This window comes from Bombina bombina, chromosome 3 (genome assembly GCF_027579735.1).
Source record: "Bombina bombina isolate aBomBom1 chromosome 3, aBomBom1.pri, whole genome shotgun sequence".
Classification (NCBI taxonomy): Eukaryota; Metazoa; Chordata; class Amphibia; order Anura; family Bombinatoridae; genus Bombina; species Bombina bombina.
This window is the reverse complement of record NC_069501.1, coordinates 966,560,755-966,579,245: the sequence shown is the minus strand read 5'-3', so window position 1 is coordinate 966,579,245 and position 18,491 is coordinate 966,560,755. Positions and strand designations below refer to the sequence as shown.

Sequence of the window (18,491 nt, the reverse complement as noted above, 5' to 3'; positions counted from 1 at the left end):
TAGAGTGTTGGTGCAACATGCAAAGCTATAGAGACCTCAAATGAAAAACGAGCAAAGAGGATTGCACCTGATGCTGCAGTCATGAGACCTAAAACTTCCATGCACATAACCACTGAAGGAAATAATAGAGACTGAAGGTTTATACAAACTAAAATTAACTTAATTCGTCTCTAGTCTGACAGAGAAATAATCTTATCTGGAAACCTAAAAAGCTGACCCTTGTCTAAGGAATCAAGTAACTCTATTGTAAATTGAACCTCCAACTATGTCTTAAAGAAACCACACTAGTTGTTTCAAGTGTGATTCTGCAAAATGAAAAGATTAGAGCTAGTACCAAGATATCATCCAAATAAGGAAACACTGCAATACCCTGCTCTCTGATTACAGATAGAAGGGCACCAACAATATTTGAAAAGAATCTCTGAGCTGTTGCTAGCCCAAAAGGAAGAGTGACAAATTGGTAATGCTTATCTAGAAAAGAGAATCTAAGAAAACAATAGTGGCCTGAATTAATTGGAATGTGAAAATAAGCGTCCTGTAAGTCTATTGTGGACATGAAGTGACCTTGCTGAATAAAAAGGCAGAATAGTCCCTATAGTCACCATCTTAAAAGTTGTGACTCTTATAAAACGATATAAAAATTTCAGATCCAGAATTGGTCTGAACGAATCTTCTTCATTTTTTATCTGAAATTAATTTTATTTATAAGGCTTGGATTTATTCAAATTCGGAGTAAATCTCAAATTAGAGCCAGAGGTCTTAGGGGAATGAAAAAAACAATTGGGAGCTTAAAAGTTACCCTGAGATTTCTTATCTTGGGGCAGAAAAAACTCCCTTTCCCCCAGTAATAGAGGAGATAATAAAATCCAATAGAAACCTAAAATATTACTATCCTAAAATAATAAGATAGTAATCTAAATTTAGACACCATATCAGAGAATTAAGCCATAAAACTTTTCTAGTAAAAATGGCTAAAAACAAAGATTTAATATAAATTAAAATGACATAAAATATAGCATAACAAATTAAATGATTAGCATGTTGAAGTAAAAGAACAATGCTTAGACAATTCAACATCTGATAACTAAACTGTCCAACCAAAAAGTTGAAACAGCAGCAGCATCAGTCGAAGAAATGGCAGGTTTAAAAATATAGTCAATATGTAAATATGCTTCTCTAAGATAGAAAACAAACTTCCTATCTAAAGGATCCTTAAAAAGAAGAAATATCTTCTTCTACGTTCAGCAAGAGTAGAAATAGCCCCACCTTAGGGACTTTTACCCAAAAACTCTAAATTAGCCATAGGTAAAGGATATAGCTTTTTAAACCTAAAAGAAAGGTAAAAAGAAGCACTAAGTTTAGATTCCTTACTAAACATATGATAGATAGCATCTGGAAATAAGAAAAACATCAAGAGTAACCTCAGAAGCTTTAAAAAAAACAAAAAACAGAATTCAAACCTTTGCTATTCTCAATACCCAAAGTAAACAATACTTCCTTAATCAGTAATGAATACATTCAACTTCAGTATGCTGTCGATCAATACAAACTTCATTAGATTTATGAGAAGTTAGGAGAGATCTTTTACATTAATTTGAAGGCGGAATAGCAGTCATAGCCTTCTCTATGTCTGTAGCAATATAATCCTTTATACTTACAGGAATATCATGTACATTAGAATGTGAAGGTTTAACAGTAGATGTATTTGTACTAAAGAAACATTATCAGTATGAAATAATATAACAACAAGTGCCACATATTTGAGCTGAAGAAATAAAACCAGCTAATTAAAAATATACACACTTAGCTTTGGTAGAAATTGTGTACAGGCAGCTTAGTTCCTACAGTGACATCAGGGCAGGATCAGTTTGAGACATCTTGCAAAATGTAACAAAAAAGAAAAATTAACATTAAAACAAAATATCCTCAAAATAGTAGTTTCAGGAATGGTAAAAAATGCTTATGCTAAAATACTTAAATGAAAATAAAATCAAAAGCAAACATCATAGCCCTCTGAAAACAAATGAAAGCAGAGAGCAAAAGAGGGAGATACTTAATAAAACAAATTTTTGGCGCCAACAATGATGCAAACAAAGATGACGCAAACGCAGAGAAAAAAACTTTTGCCGCTAAACGTTAACAAGAAATGACACAACTCACATCATAACAGGCGCTACTTCACACCAAAAAAAATTTGCGTCAACAAAGACACAAGAAATGACGTGAGTCACGTCACAACAAACGCAACCTCTGCACCAAAAATATTCGCGCCAAGAATGACACAATAAATAAAAGCATTTTGTGTCATAGCGATCCTAATTTGAAAAAAACAAAGCCGAAGTTACAACTAGCTAGAACCCCAGGTAAGAACATTACTCCCAAAAACATAATTTCCATGCTGAAACTGTTAGACTGCAAAGGGAAATAAACATAGACCTGACTCACGGCAAATATATGCAGTATATATATTAAAACTTTAAAATATAAAGTGCCAAACATAGCTGTGAGTGTCTTAAAAAATGATATATACTTACCTGAAGACACCCATCCACATATAGCAGACAGCCAAACCAGTACTGAAACATATCAGCAGAGGTAATGGTAGAGGAGTATAATGTCGATCTGTAAAGGGATGTGGCAGATGAATCCCCATAACCGAATTTACAGAAAGCCTTAGAATAGATTTCCCATAGGAAGAAAACATGGTATCATCAGGCAGTACTCCCTTCACATCCCTCAGACAAACACTGTACTTTGAGAGGAATTGGGCTTCAAAATGCTTAGAAGCGCCTTTCACAGAAGAAATCAAGCACAACTTGCTACACCATCCTCCAACGAAGGCAAAGTTTGTAAAACTAAGGTATGTGTGAGGATGGGAGGTGTATTTATAGGCATTTTGACGTTTGGGAAACTTTGCCCCCTCCTGGTAGGAATGTATATCCCATATGTCACTAGCTCATGGACTCTTGCCACTTACATGAAAGAAAACCTTAATACATTGTGTTTAATGTCCCTTTAATACATTTTTTTGTATAAACTTTTTTCAAACACCGGCATCATAATGATGTATACTATGTATGCTGTCAGTCAAATGCATCTGAAAAGCAATAATATACTATGTTTATCTTATAAAAAACATTGATATAAATAAATAACTGAAATGTACATATTAATCACGAAATAGATTTCTTCTTTATTTATTTTGGGGGGAGAGGGGGTATATAACACCATAGTTTAATCAAACAGCAAATTGCAGTAAAATAATTCCACCCAATGCTGTAAATTAGTATTCCTCATATATCTCATCTCTCTTCCATGTACATTAAATGATTTCTTATTTTAGTTGTTTTATGTGATATGTCTGTCCTCCTTGTACTTAGCTGAATTGTTTGTAAATAGTTTTTAGGTTGTTTCATATTTTCCTTATTATTTCTATTATAAATGCAAACTAACCTCACATTCAGGTCTAAATGCTTAATAAAGACCTAGATACAGAACAAAAAAAAGAGATGGCAAACATATGGAGCTATCTCATGCATTTCAATTATGTGATCAAAGTCATGGCCCTGATGCTTTTTAACCTGTCTGTTCTTGACACATGAGAGAAATGGTTTCACTACATAACCTTGTGTTAAGATTTTGTTCTTCCAGACAGACCAAATCCAGGTAATTAACATATACGACTCAAAAACAAATGCTACCCAGATGAGGTGCATGATACCAACATTATAAATAAACATATAAATAAACAGCTGGTTAAACTGAGAGGATACAATTCCATGACACATGCAAGAATATTCACCAAACAATATCTAGATTATAATCAAACTATGCATGATTCTTCTTGTTAATTTCCTAACCAGTAAAAGTGTAAACCTTATTTTTATTAAAGGGTCATTGTACTTATGTTAAAGAAGAGTTCTAAACAAGTACAACATGAAAAAAACATAATTTATGCTTACCTGATAAATTCCTTTCTTCTGTTGTGTGATCAGTCCACGGGTCATCATTACTTCTGGGATATAACTCCTCCCCAACAGGAAATGCAAGAGGATTCACCCAGCAGAGCTGCATATAGCTCCTCCCCTCTACGTCAGTCCCAGTCATTCGACCAAGAATCAACGAGAAAGGAGTAACCAAGGGTGAAGTGGTGACTGGAGTATAATTTAAAAAATATTTACCTGCCTTAAAACAGGGCGGGCCGTGGACTGATCACACAACAGAAGAAAGGAATTTATCAGGTAAGCATAAATTATGTTTTCTTCTGTTATGTGTGATCAGTCCACGGGTCATCATTACTTCTGGGATACCAATACCAAAGCAAAAGTACACGGATGACGGGAGGGATAGGCAGGCTCATTATACAGAAGGAACCACTGCCTGAAGAACCTTTCTCCCAAAAATAGCCTCCGAAGAAGCAAAAGTGTCAAATTTGTAAAATTTGGAAAAAGTATGAAGCGAAGACCAAGTTGCAGCCTTGCAAATCTGTTCAACAGAGGCCTCATTCTTAAAGGCCCAAGTGGAAGCCACAGCTCTAGTGGAGTGGGCTGTAATTCTTTCAGGAGGCTGCTGTCCAGCAGTCTCATAAGCTAAACGTATTATGCTACGAAGCCAAAAAGAGAGAGAGGTAGCAGAAGCTTTTTGACCTCTCCTCTGTCCAGAATAAACGACAAACAGGGAAGAAGTTTGGCGAAAATCTTTAGTTGCCTGCAAGTAGAACTTGAGGGCACGAACTACATCCAGATTGTGTAGAAGACGTTCCTTCTTTGAAGAAGGATTTGGACACAGGGATGGAACAACAATCTCTTGATTGATGTTCCTGTTAGTGACTACCTTAGGTAAGAACCCAGGTTTAGTACGCAGAACTACCTTGTCTGAGTGAAAAATCAGATAAGGGGAATCACAATGTAAGGCTGATAACTCAGAAACTCTTCGAGCCGAGGAAATAGCCATTAAAAACAGAACTTTCCAAGATAACAATTTTATATCAATGGAATGAAGGGGTTCAAACGGAACACCCTGTAAAACGTTAAGAACTAAGTTTAAACTCCATGGCGGAGCAACAGCCTTAAACACAGGCTTGATCCTAGCTAGAGCCTGACAAAAGGCCTGGACGTCTGGATCTTCTGACAGACGCCTGTGTAACAAGATGGACAGAGCTGAAATCTGTCCCTTTAATGAGCTAGCTGATAAACCCTTTTCTAAGCCTTCTTGTAGAAAAGACAATATCCTAGCGATCCTAACCTTACTCCAGGAGTAACCTTTGGATTCGCACCAGTATAGGTATTTCCGCCATATTTTATGGTAAATCCTTCTGGTAACAGGCTTCCTAGCCTGAATCAGGGTATCAATAACCGACTCAGAAAAACCACGTTTTGATAAAATCAAGCGTTCAATTTCCAAGCAGTCAGCTTCAGAGAAGTTAGATTTTGATGTTTGAATGGACCCTGTATCAGAAGGTCCTGTCTTAGAGGTAGAGACCAAGGCGGACAGGATGACATGTCCACTAGATCTGCATACCAAGTCCTGCGTGGCCATGCAGGTGCTATTAGAATTACTGATGCTCTCTCCTGTTTGATTTTGGCAATCAATCGAGGAAGCAGCGGGAAGGGTGGAAACACATAAGCCATCCCGAAGTTCCAAGGTGCTGTCAAAGCATCTATCAGAACTGCTTCCGGATCCCTGGATCTGGACCCGTAGCGAGGAAGTTTGGCGTTCTGGCGAGACGCCATGAGATCTATCTCTGGTTTGCCCCAACGTCGAAGTATTTGGGCAAAGACCTCCGGATGAAGTTCCCACTCCCCCGGATGAAAAGTCTGGCGACTCAAGAAATCCGCCTCCCAGTTCTCCACTCCCGGGATGTGGATTGCTGACAGGTGGCAAGAGTGAGACTCTGCCCAGCGAATTATCTTTGATACTTCCATCATTGCTAGGGAGCTTCTTGTCCCTCCCTGATGGTTGATGTAAGCTACAGTCGTGATGTTGTCCGACTGAAACCTGATGAACCCCCGAGTTGTTAACTGGGGCCAAGCCAGAAGGGCATTGAGAACCGCTCTCAATTCCAGAATGTTTATTGGCAGGAGACTCTCCTCCTGATTCCATAGTCCCTGAGCCTTCAGAGAATTCCAGACAGCGCCCCAACCTAGTAGGCTGGCGTCTGTTGTTACAATTGTCCAGTCTGGCCTGCTGAATGGCATCCCCCTGGACAGGTGTGGCCGATAAAGCCACCATAGAAGAGAATTTCTGGTCTCTTGATTTAGATTCAGAGTAGGGGACAAATCTGAGTAATCCCCATTCCACTGACTTAGCATGCATAATTGCAGCGGTCTGAGATGTAGGCGTGCAAAAGGTACTATGTCCATTGCCGCTACCATTAAGCCGATCACCTCCATGCATTGAGCTACTGACGGGTGTTGAATGGAATGAAGGACACGGCATGCGTTTTGAAGCTTTGTTAACCTGTCTTCTGTCAGGTAAATCTTCATTTCTACAGAATCTATAAGAGTCCCCAAGAATGGAACTCTTGTGAGAGGAAAGAGAGAACTCTTCTTTTCGTTCACTTTCCATCCATGCGACCTTAGAAATGCCAGAACTAACTCTGTATGAGACTTGGCAGTTTGAAAGCTTGAAGCTTGTATTAGAATGTCGTCTAGGTACGGAGCTACCGAAATCCCTTGCGGTCTTAGTACCGCCAGAAGGGCACCCAGAACCTTTGTGAAGATTCTTGGAGCCGTAGCCAATCCGAATGGAAGAGCTACAAACTGGTAGTGCCTGTCTAAGAAGGCAAACCTTAGATACCGGTGATGATCTTTGTGGATCGGAATGTGAAGGTAAGCATCCTTTAAATCCACAGTGGTCATGTACTGACCCTCTTGGATCATGGGTAAAATTGTCCGAATAGTTTCCATTTTGAACGATGGAACTCTTAGGAATTTGTTTAGAATCTTTAAATCTAAGATTGGCCTGAAAGTTCCCTCTTTTTTGGGAACCACAAACAGGTTTGAGTAGAACCCTTGTCCTTGTTCCGACCGCGGAACCGGATGGATCACTCCCATTAATAACAGATCTTGTACGCAGCGTAGAAACGCTTCTTTCTTTATCTGGTTTGTTGACAACCTTGACAGATGAAATCTCCCTCTTGGGGGAGATAATTTGAAGTCTAGAAGGTATCCCTGAGATATGATCTCTAGTGCCCAGGGATCCTGAACATCTCTTGCCCAGGCCTGGGCGAAGAGAGAGAGTCTGCCCCCCACTAGATCCGGTCCCGGATCGGGGGCTCTCGATTCATGCTGTCTTTGGGGCAGCAGCAGGTTTCCTGGCCTGCTTGCTCTTGTTCCAGGCCTGGTTAGGCTTCCAGCCTTGCCTGTAACGAGCAACAGCTCCTTCCTGTTTTGGTGCAGTGGAGGTTGATGCTGCTCCTGTTTTGAAATTCCGAAAGGGACGAAAATTAGACTGTCTAGCCTTAGCTTTGGCTTTGTCTTGGGGTAGGGCGTGGCCCTTACCTCCTGTAATGTCAGCGATAATTTCTTTCAAACCGGGCCCAAATAAAGACTGCCCCTTGAAAGGTATATTAAGTAATTTGGACTTAGAAGTAACATCTGCTGACCAGGATTTTAGCCACAGCGCCCTACGAGCCTGTATGGCGAATCCTGAGTTCTTAGCCGTAAGTTTGGTTAAATGTACTACGGCCTCCGAAATGAAAGAATTAGCTAGTTTAAGGACTCTAAGCCTGTCCGTAATGTCGTCTAGCGTAGATGAACTAAGGTTCTCTTCCAGCGACTCAATCCAAAATGCTGCCGCAGCCGTAATCGGCGCGATACATGCAAGGGGTTGCAATATAAAACCTTGTTGAACAAACATTTTCTTAAGGTAACCCTCTAATTTTTTATCCATTGGATCTGAGAAAGCACAGCTATCCTCCACCGGGATAGTGGTACGCTTAGCTAAAGTAGAAACTGCTCCCTCCACCTTGGGGACCGTTTGCCATAAGTCCCGAGTGGTGGCGTCTATTGGAAACATCTTTCTAAATATTGGAGGGGGTGAGAACGGCACACCGGGTCTATCCCACTCCTTAGTAACAATTTCAGTTAGTCTCTTAGGTATAGGAAAAACTTCAGTACTCGCCGGTACCGCAAAGTATTTATCCAACCTGCACAGTTTCTCTGGTATTGCAACGGTGTTACAATCGTTGAGAGCTGCTAAGACCTCCCCTAGTAATACACGGAGGTTCTCCAATTTAAATTTAAAATTTGAAATATCTGAGTCCAATCTGTTTGGATCAGAACCGTCACCCACAGAATGAAGCTCTCCGTCCTCATGCTCTGCGAGCTGTGACGCAGTATCAGACATGGCCCTAGCATTGTCAGCGCACTCTGTTCTCACCCCAGAGTGATCACGCTTGCCTCTTAGTTCTGGTAATTTAGACAAAACTTCAGTCATAACAGTAGCCATATCTTGTAATGTTATCTGTAATGGCCGCCCAGATGTACTAGGCGTCATAATATCACGCACCTCCCGGGCGGGAGATGCAGGTACTGCCGCGTGAGGCGAGTTAGTCGGCATAACTCTCCCCTCGCTGTTTGGTGAAATTTGTTCACATTGTACAGATTGACTTTTATTTAAAGTAGCATCAATACAGTTAGTACATAAATTTCTATTGGGCTCCACCTTGGCATTGGAACAAATGACACAGATATCTTCCTCTGAGTCAGACATGTTTAACACACTAGCAAAAAAACTTACAACTTGGTTATAATCTTTTTTAGCAAAAACGTACTGTGCCTCAAAGAGGTACTAAACGATTAAATGACAGTTGAAATAATGAACTGAAAAACAGTTATAGCATCAAACTTTAAAACAACACAACTTTTAGCAAAGGTTTGTTCCCATTAGTAAAATAACAATAATTAAATTTGACATAAAAAATACAAAGCAACGTTTTTATTCACAGTCACTATAAGAATTCTCACAGCTCTGCTGAGAGAATTTACCTCCCTTAAAAGAAGTTTGAAGACCCCTGAGATCTGTCAGAGATGAACCGGATCATGCAGGAAATATAAAAGTAACTGACTGGAATTTTTTGATGCGTAGCAAAGAGCGCCAAAAACGGCCCCTCCCTCTCCCACACAGCAGTGAAGAGAAACGAAACTGTCACAAATAAAAGCAAAAAAGGCTGCCAAGTGGAAAATAATGCCCAAATATTTATTCACACAGTACCTCAGCAATGTAAACGATTCTACATTCCAGCAAAAACGTTTAACATGATAATTAGTTATTAAAAGGATTAGTGACCTTTAACAGAGTAGTTCCGGTGAAATACCATCCCCAGAATACTGAAGTGTATACATACATGTCATTTTAACGGTATGGCAGGATTTTCTCATCAATTCCATTCAGAAAATAAAAACTGCTACATACCTCAATGCAGATTCATCTGCCCGCTGTCCCCTGATCTGAAGCCTTTACCTCCCTCAGATGGCCGAGAACAGCAATATGATCTTAACAACTCCGGTTAAAATCATAGTAAAAAACTCTGGCAGATTCTTCCTCAAACTCTGCCAGAGAAGTAATAACACGCTCCGGTGCTATTGTAAAATAACAAACTTTTGATTGAAGTCATAAAAACTAAGTATAATCACCATAGTCCTCTCACACATCCTATCTAGTCGTTGGGTGCAAGAGAATGACTGGGACTGACGTAGAGGGGAGGAGCTATATGCAGCTCTGCTGGGTGAATCCTCTTGCATTTCCTGTTGGGGAGGAGTTATATCCCAGAAGTAATGATGACCCGTGGACTGATCACACATAACAGAAGAAATGATTATCAACAACAACCTCACAGTTGACTCTAAAGTTACTCTAAAGTGATTGATGGCTAAATGTAGCCAGCAATCAGCAAGTGCTACCCAGGGGCTGAACCAAAAATGGGCCGGCTCCTAAGCTTATACATTCCTGCTTCTTCAAATAAAGATACCAAGAAAACGAATAAAACATAATTTATGTAAGAATTTACCTGATAAATTCATTTCTTTCATATTGGCAAGAGTCCATGAGCTAGTGACGTATGGGATATACAATCCTACCAGGAGGGGCAAAGTTTCCCAAACCTGAAAATGCCTATAAATACACCCCCCACCACACCCACAATTCAGTTTAACGAATAGCCAAGAAGTGGGGTGATAAGAAAGGAGCAAAAGCATCAACAAGGAATTGGAATAATTGTGCTTTATACAAAAAAATCATAACCACCATAAAAAGGGTGGGTCTCATGGACTCTTGCCAATATGAAAGAAATGAATTTATCAGGTAAATTCTTACATAAATTATGTTTTCTTTCATGTAATTGGCAATAGTCCATGAGCTAGTGACGTATGGGATAGCAAATACCCAAGATGTGGAACTCCAAGCAAGAGTCACTAGAGAGGGAGGGATAAAAATAAAGACAGCCAATTCCGCTGAAAAATTAATCCACAACCCAAATCAAAAGTTTTAATCTTTATAATGAAAAAAACTGAAATTATAAGCAGAAGAATCAAACTGAAACAGCTCCCTGAAGTACTTTTCTACCAAAAACTGCTTCTGAAAAAGAGAAAACATCAAAATGCTAGAATTTAGTAAAAGTATGCAAAGAAGACCAAGTTTCTGCTTTGCAAATCTGATCAACAGAAGCGTCATTCTTAAAAGCCCAGGAAGTGGAAATTGACCTAGTAGAATGAGCCGTAATTCTCTGAGGGGGGGGGGGATTTACCCAACTCCACATAAGCATGATGAATCAAAAGCTTTAACCAAGATGCCAAACAAATGGCAGAAGCCTTCTGACCTTTCCTAGAACCAGAAAAGATAAAAATAGACTAGAAGTCTTCCTGAAATCTTTAGAAGCTTCAACATAATATTTCAAAGCTCTTACCACATCCAAAGAATGTAAAGATCTCTCCAGAGAATTCTTAGGATTAGGACACAAAGAAGGGACAACAATCTCTCTACTAATGTTGTTGGAGTTCACAACTTTAGGTACAAATTTAAACGAAGTCCGCAAAACCGCCTTATCCTGATGAAAAAATCAGAAAAGGAGACTCACAAGAAAGAGCAGATAATTCAGAAACTCTTCTAGCAGAAGAGATGGCCAAAAGGAACAATACTTTCCAAGAATGTAATTTAATGTCCAGAGAATGCATAGGCTCAAACGGTGGAGCCTGTAAAGCATTCAAAACCAAATTAAGACTCCAAGGAGGAGAGATTGATTTAATGACAGGCCTGATACAAACCAAAGCCTGAACAAAACAATGAATATCAGGAAGATTAGCAATTCTTCTGTGGAACAGAACAGAAAGAGCAGAGATTTGTCCTTTCAAGGAACTTGCAGACAACCCCCTATCTAAACCATCCTGTAGAAACTGTAAAATTCTAGGAATTCTAAAAGAATGCCAAGAGAATTTATGAGAAGAGCACCATGAAATGTAAGTCTTCCAAACTCGATAATAAATCTTCTAGACACAGATTTACGAGCCTGCAAGATAGTATTAATCACTGAGTCAGAGAAACCTCTATGACTAAGCACTAATCAATCTCAATCTCCATACCTTCAAATTTAATAATTTGAGATCCTAATGGAAAAATGGGCTTTGAGCTAGAAGGTCTGGCCTTAATGGAAATGACCAAGGTTGACAACTGGACATACGAATAAGATCCGCATACCAAAACCTATGTGGCCATGCTGGAGCCACCAGCAGTACAAACGAACGTTCCATTATGATTTTGTAAATCACTCTTGGAAGAAGAACTAGAGGCAGAAATATATAAGCAGGTTGATAATTCCAAGGGAGTGTGAATGCAACCGCCTGAGGATCCCTGGACCTGGACAGATACCTGGGAAGTTTCCTGTTTAGATGAGAAGCCATCAGATCTATTTCTGGAAGCCCCCACATCTGAACAATATGATAAAACACATCTGGGTGAAGAGACCACTCTCACGGATGTAAAGTCTGACGACTGAGATAATCCTCTTCCGAATTGTCTATACCTGGGATATGGACCGCAGAAATTAGACAGGAGCTGGATTCCGCCCAAGCCAGTATCCGAGATACGTCTTTCATAGCTTGAGGACTGTGAGTCCCACCCTGATGATTGACATACGCCACGGTTGTGACATTGTCTGTCTGAAAACAAATAAACGGATCTCTCTTCAGTAGAGGCCAAAACTGAAGAGCTCTGAGAATCGCACGAAGTTCCAAAATATTGATTGGTAATCTCGACTCTTGAGATTTCCAAACCCCCTGTGCTGTCAGAGATCCCCAGACAGCTCCCCAACCTGAAAGACTCGCATCTGTTGAAATCACAGTCTAGGTTGGACAAACAAAAGAGTCCCCTTGAACTAAACGATGGTGATCTAACCACCAAGTCAGAGATAGTCGAACATTGGGATATCTTTGTATAATCCCTGCACCATTGGTTCAGCATACAAAGCTGAAGAGGTCTCATATGAAAACGAGCAAAGGGGATCGCGTCCGATGCTGCAGTCATGAGACCTAAAACCTCCATGCACATAGCTACTGAATGGAATTACTGAAACTGAAGGTTCCGACAAGCTGCAACCAATTTCAGACGTCTCCTGTCTGTTAGAGACAAAGTCATGGATACTGAATCTTTTTGGAATCCTAAAAAGGTTACCCTTGTCTGAGGAATCAAATAACTTTTTGGTAAATTGATCCTCCAACCATGTCTTTGAAGAAACAACACTAGTTGATTTGTGTGAGATTCTGCAGAACGTAAAGACTGAGCAAGTACCAAGATATCGTCCAAATAAGGAAACACCGCAATACCCCGCACTCTGATTACAGAGAGTAGGGCACCGAGAACCTTTGAAAAGATCCTTGGAGCTGTTGCTAAGCCAAAAGGAAGAGCAACAAATTGGTAATGCTTGTCTAGAAAAGAGACTCTCAGGAACTGATAGTGATCTGGATGAATCGGAATATGAAGATATGCATCCTGTAAGTCTATTGTGGACATATAATGCCCTTGCTGAACAAAAGACAGAATAGTCCTTATAGTCACCATCTTGAATGTTGGTATTCTTACATAACGATTCAAATTTTTTTAGATCTAGAACTGGTCTGAAAGAATTCTCCTTCTTTGGGACAATGAACAGATTTGAGTAAAACCCCAGACCCCGTTCCTGAAAAGGAACTGGCACAATTACCCCAGACACTTCAGGAAAGCCTGAGCCTTTTCTGGGTTCACTGGAATGCGTGAGAGAAAGAAACTTCTCACAGGCGGTCTTACTTTGAAACCTATTCTGTACCCCTGAGAGACAATGTTCTGAATCCAATGATTTTGGACTGAATTGATCCAAATATCCTTGAAAAATCTTAGTCTACCCCCTACCAGCTGGACTGGAATGAGGGCCGCACCTTCATGCGGACTTGGGGGCTGATTTTGATCTTTTAAATGGCTTGGATTTATTCCAGACTGAAGAAGGCTTCCAATTGGAAACCGTTCCTTTAGGGGAAGGATCAGGTTTCTGTTCCTTATTTTGTCAAAAGGAACGAAAACGGTTAGCAGCCTTAAATTTACCCTTAGATTTTTCATCCTGAGGCAAAAAAGATCCCTTCCCCCCAGTGACAGTTGAAATAATCGAATCCAACTGAGAACCAAATAATTTATTACCTTGGAAAGAGAGAGATAGCAACGTTGATTTAGAAGTCATATCAGTATTCCAAGATTTAAGCCATAAAGCTCTTCTAGCTAAAATAGCTAAATACATATATCTAACATCAATTCTAATGATATCAATAATGGCATCACAAATGAAATTATTAGCATGTTGAATTAACTTAACAATGCTATACACATTATGATCTGGTACTTGTTGCGCTAAGGTTTCCAACCAAAAAGTTAAAGCAGCTGCAACATCAGCCAAAGTAATAGCAGGCCTAAGAAGATGACCTGAACATAAATAAGCCTTCCTTAGATAAGATTCAAGTTTCCTATCTAAAGGATCTTTAAAAGAAGTACTATCTGCCGTAGGAATAGTAGTACGCTTAGCAAGAGTAGAGATAGCCCCATCAACTTTGGGGATCTTTTCCCAAAACTCCAATCTATCAGTCGGCAAATGATACAGTTTCTTAAACCTTGAAGAAGGAGTAAAAGAAGTACCCAGTCTATTCTATTCCCTAAAAATCACATCTGAAATAGCATCAGGAACTGGAAAAACCTCAGGAATAACTACATGAGGTTTAAAAACCAAATTTAAACGTTTATTAGTTTTAATATCAAGAGGACTAGTCTCCTCCATATCTAATGCAATCAACACCTCCTATAATAAGGAACAAATATACTCCATTTTAAACAAATATGAAGATTTGTCAGTGTCAATATCTGAGGCAGAATCTTCTGAACCAGATAGATCCTCATCAGAGATAGATTAATCAGAATGTTGTCGGTCATTTAAAAATTCATCAATTTTATGAGAAGTTTTAAAAGACCTTTTACATTTATTAGAAGGCGGTATGACAGACAAAGCCTTCTGAATGGAATTAGAAACAAATTCTGTCACATTAACAGGAATATCCTGAGTATTAGATGTTGAAGGACCAGCAACAGGTAATGGACTACTACTAATGGAAATATTGTCTGCATGTAAAAGTTTGTCATGACAACTATCACAAACTACAGCCGGAGGAACAGTTACCACAAGTTTACAACAAATGCACTTAGCTTTGGTAGAACCGACATCATCGAGCAGGATTCCAGTAGTAGATTCTGAGACAGGGTCAGTTTGAAACATCTTGCAATATGTAAGAGAAAAAATAACATATAAAGCAAAATTATCAATTTCCTTATATGACAGTTTCAGGAATGGGAAAGAAATGCAACAAAATAAGCCTCTGGAAACCAGAAGCAAAAAGAAATGAAGACTTAAATAATGTCAAAAAGTTTGGCGCCAAGTATGACGCCCAACTGACAAAATATTTTTTGGCGCCAAGAACGTCTGCAACAAACACGAGCGTCATAGATGACGCAACTCCGTGAAAAAACTCAGCGCCAACTAAGACGCCGGAAATGACGAAATTACGCCAACAAACATAATTCTCGCACCAAAAAAGTCTCGCACCAAGAATGACGCAATAAATTATAGCATTTTGTGCTCCCGCGAGCCTAACAGCCCGCAATTTAGAAAAGAGAGTCAATTTTAAAATTTCAGGTAAGAATTTTTTTTATATGCATTTCCCAAATATGAAACTGACAGTCTGCAAAAAGGAAATAAACTGATAAACCTGAATCATGGCAAATATAAGTACAAACATATATTTAGAACTTTAAATATAAAGTGCCAAACCATAGCTGATGGTGTCTTAAATAAAGGAAACATACTTACCAAGACACTCATCTACATAAAGTAGATAGCCAAACCAGTACTGAAACAAGAATCAGCAGAGGTAATGGTATATAAGAGTATATCGTCGATCTGAAAAGGGAGGTAGGAGATGAATCTCTACGACAGATAACAGAGAACCTATGAAATAGATCCCCGTTAGGATGACCATTGTATTCAATAGGTAATACTCCCTTCACATCCCTCTGTCATTCACTGCACTCTGAGAGGAACCGGGCTTCAAAAAAAGCTGAGAAGTGCATATCAACGTAGGAATCTAGCACAAACTTACTTCACCACTTCCATAGGAGGCAAAGTTTGTAAAACTGAATTGTGGGTGTGGTGGGGTGTGTATTTATAGGCATTTTGAGGTTTGGGAAACTTTGCCCCTCCTGGTAGGAATGTATATCCCATACGTCACTAGCTCATGGACTCTTGCCAATTAGATGAAAGAAAAATTGATAATAGGAGAAAATTAGAAAGTTGCTTAAAATTGCATGTTCTATCTGAATCATGAAAGAAAAAATGTGGGTTTCATATCCCTTTAAAACCTTTATGTTTAACTGTACTGTGACAATGTTACAAAGATGTACAGTGAAATCGCTTGATAATTTGAAATTTGCATTGTTGCTCAGAAGGCCAGAAAACATTGCTGTACGTATGTGCTGGTGGCAAGCTGCACTAGCCCTTTTTATCTCGACAGGTCATATAAAGCACTTCACCTAGAATAATTCCATGAATGATAAATTATATTGCACAAGCAATATAGTTTTTTAGCCTTTCTGCGCATGGTAGAAATATTGCTTGTATTACAAGCTGAAAGTAAACAAGTTTGCTTGAGTGCAATCATTACCACAACTGAAGAACTCTTGTAAAGGGTAGTGGAATTAAAAAGTTGCATTAAACACAATATAAATACATTTAAAAGTACAGTTACACTCATATAATCATATATCTGAAAAAAAAATATTAAAAAAAATGTATAAATAAGTTATAAGGGCTCAAAAAAGGGCTATTTTATATATATATATATATATATATATATATATATATATATATATATATATATATATATATATATATATATATATATATATATATATATAAAAGCTGTAGAAAAACGAATCCTCCCTCCTGGGTCAGCCACCTGGATGCGGCATTGAAATCAATAGCAGATGCAAAGATGATACATTCTCAGGCTTTTCACAAATCAGTGTCAAATTTATTAGATGACGTTTCAGATCTACATTAGACCTTTTATCAGATCAAAAGTGACTTTTGATCTGATGAAAGGTCTAATGTAGATCTGAAACGTCATCTAATAAATTTGACACTGATTTGTAAAAAGCCTGAGAGTGCATCATCTTTGCATCTACTACATATATATATATATATATATATATATATATACACACATACTTACACACACATATAGACACACATTGGTGCCATTCGCAGTCAAATACCTCAAAACAGTAAAAAAGTAAAAATCATATTTATTCATCTTTAATATTTAATAATGTGTTTGTGTGTATAACTATTTTACATTCCAATGTTCTTGACATAGAAATAAATGTAATATTTATATTTCTGTATATATCTGAATATTTTTATATATATATATATATATATTTATACCTATATATCTATATAAATATATACATGTATAGGTATATATATATATATATATATATATATATATATATACACACACACAAACACACACAGATGTATTTAGAAATATATATTTAGATATAAATAATAAATATATTTCAATGTGAAGAACATGGAATGTATAATATAAAAGCTCAGTTTGGGTTAGCGAGTGAGTATAGATATTTTTTTTCAGTTTGCACTCTATTAAAGTCTATGGGGAAAATATGTTAACGTGGTTGCGATATCTGTAGTCCAACTCTTTACGCGTCGGCTTTTGATTGCACACAGACTTATTACTTTCATATTGTAATATTAGCATTACTCGAAGCGCGCAAAAAGTTAACTTACAGCAAAAGTTAACGCTCAAGCAGACATGAAGGGAACAAAAAAGAAAAAAGACTACTTTAATAATTTAATTCACTAGTATAAAAAATACTTATCTTCAATAGCTCTTTATAAAGGTGAACTTATCACATAGACTATACAGTTTCAAAGTAATATTGCTGAGGGGTGAAAGGAAATTGACCAAAAATGTCCCATTACTGTATTGAAGCTTGAATTGTATGCACATTTGTATAATTTTTTAACAATGGTGCTGCAAAATTTAGCTTGCATAAATTATTTTATGGTGTCTCCTTCTTACCTACACATTCAACAAGAGTAATTTGTCTTGCCACAGTTCTCTGTACAAGGAAAGGAAGACCTGAACCACTGCCAGTTGTGCAATATTCATATTCATCTAGTAAGTCCTGAAAATGATACAGACGTTTAGTTTTGGAGACTTTTTTACTGTTACAAAAAAAAAATTGTTTGCCTGTTTGTATGTAATATGTGTGTGTGTGTGTGTGCGTGTGCATATGTGCATAGTGTGTGTATATGTGTGTAGTGAGTAGTGTGTGTGTGTGTGTAGTGCATGTCTGTGTGTATATGTGTGTAGTGAGTAGTGTATGTGTGTATATGTGTGTAGTGAGTAGTGTGTGTGTGTGTGTATATATGTGTAGTGAGTAGTGTGTGTGTATATGTGTGTAGTGAGTAGTGTGTGTGTGTGTGTATATGTGTGTAGTGAGTAGTGTGTGTGTGTATATGTGTGTAGTGAGTAGTGGGTGTTTGTGTATATGTGTGTAGTGAGTAGTGTGTGTGTGTATATGTGTGTAGTGAGTAGTGGGTGTGTAGTGAGTAGTGTGTGTGTGTATATGTGTGTAGTAAGTAGTGTGTGTGTGTGTCAGTAGTGTATTTGTATATGTGTGTAGTGAGTAGCATGTGTGTGCAGTGCATGTGTGTGTGTAGGTTGTGTATGCATATGTAATAATCCAGATGGAGGGAGCGCCAAAAATATGTGAATGTAAATAGAAACTTAAATCTATAACAATTTATTATCTAAAACATTTAGACATATAAAATAAATAACAGTAAGGTTACCCTATCAGTTAAAACATAATATATAAAACAAAAGTGAAAATGGAAG

At 38.1% G+C, this 18,491-nt stretch overlaps 1 protein-coding gene across 1 annotated transcript in view; it reads right to left on the bottom strand.

The window, feature by feature from the left end:
- Positions 1-18,491, bottom strand: part of ACVRL1 (activin A receptor like type 1) — a 256,334-nt gene that overhangs the window by 144,781 nt on the left and 93,062 nt on the right. The window contains exon 5 of the mRNA XM_053708027.1: positions 17,670-17,775. Within this exon, the coding sequence (XP_053564002.1) occupies positions 17,670-17,775 (106 nt within the window). The remainder of the gene's footprint in view (positions 1-17,669; positions 17,776-18,491) is intronic.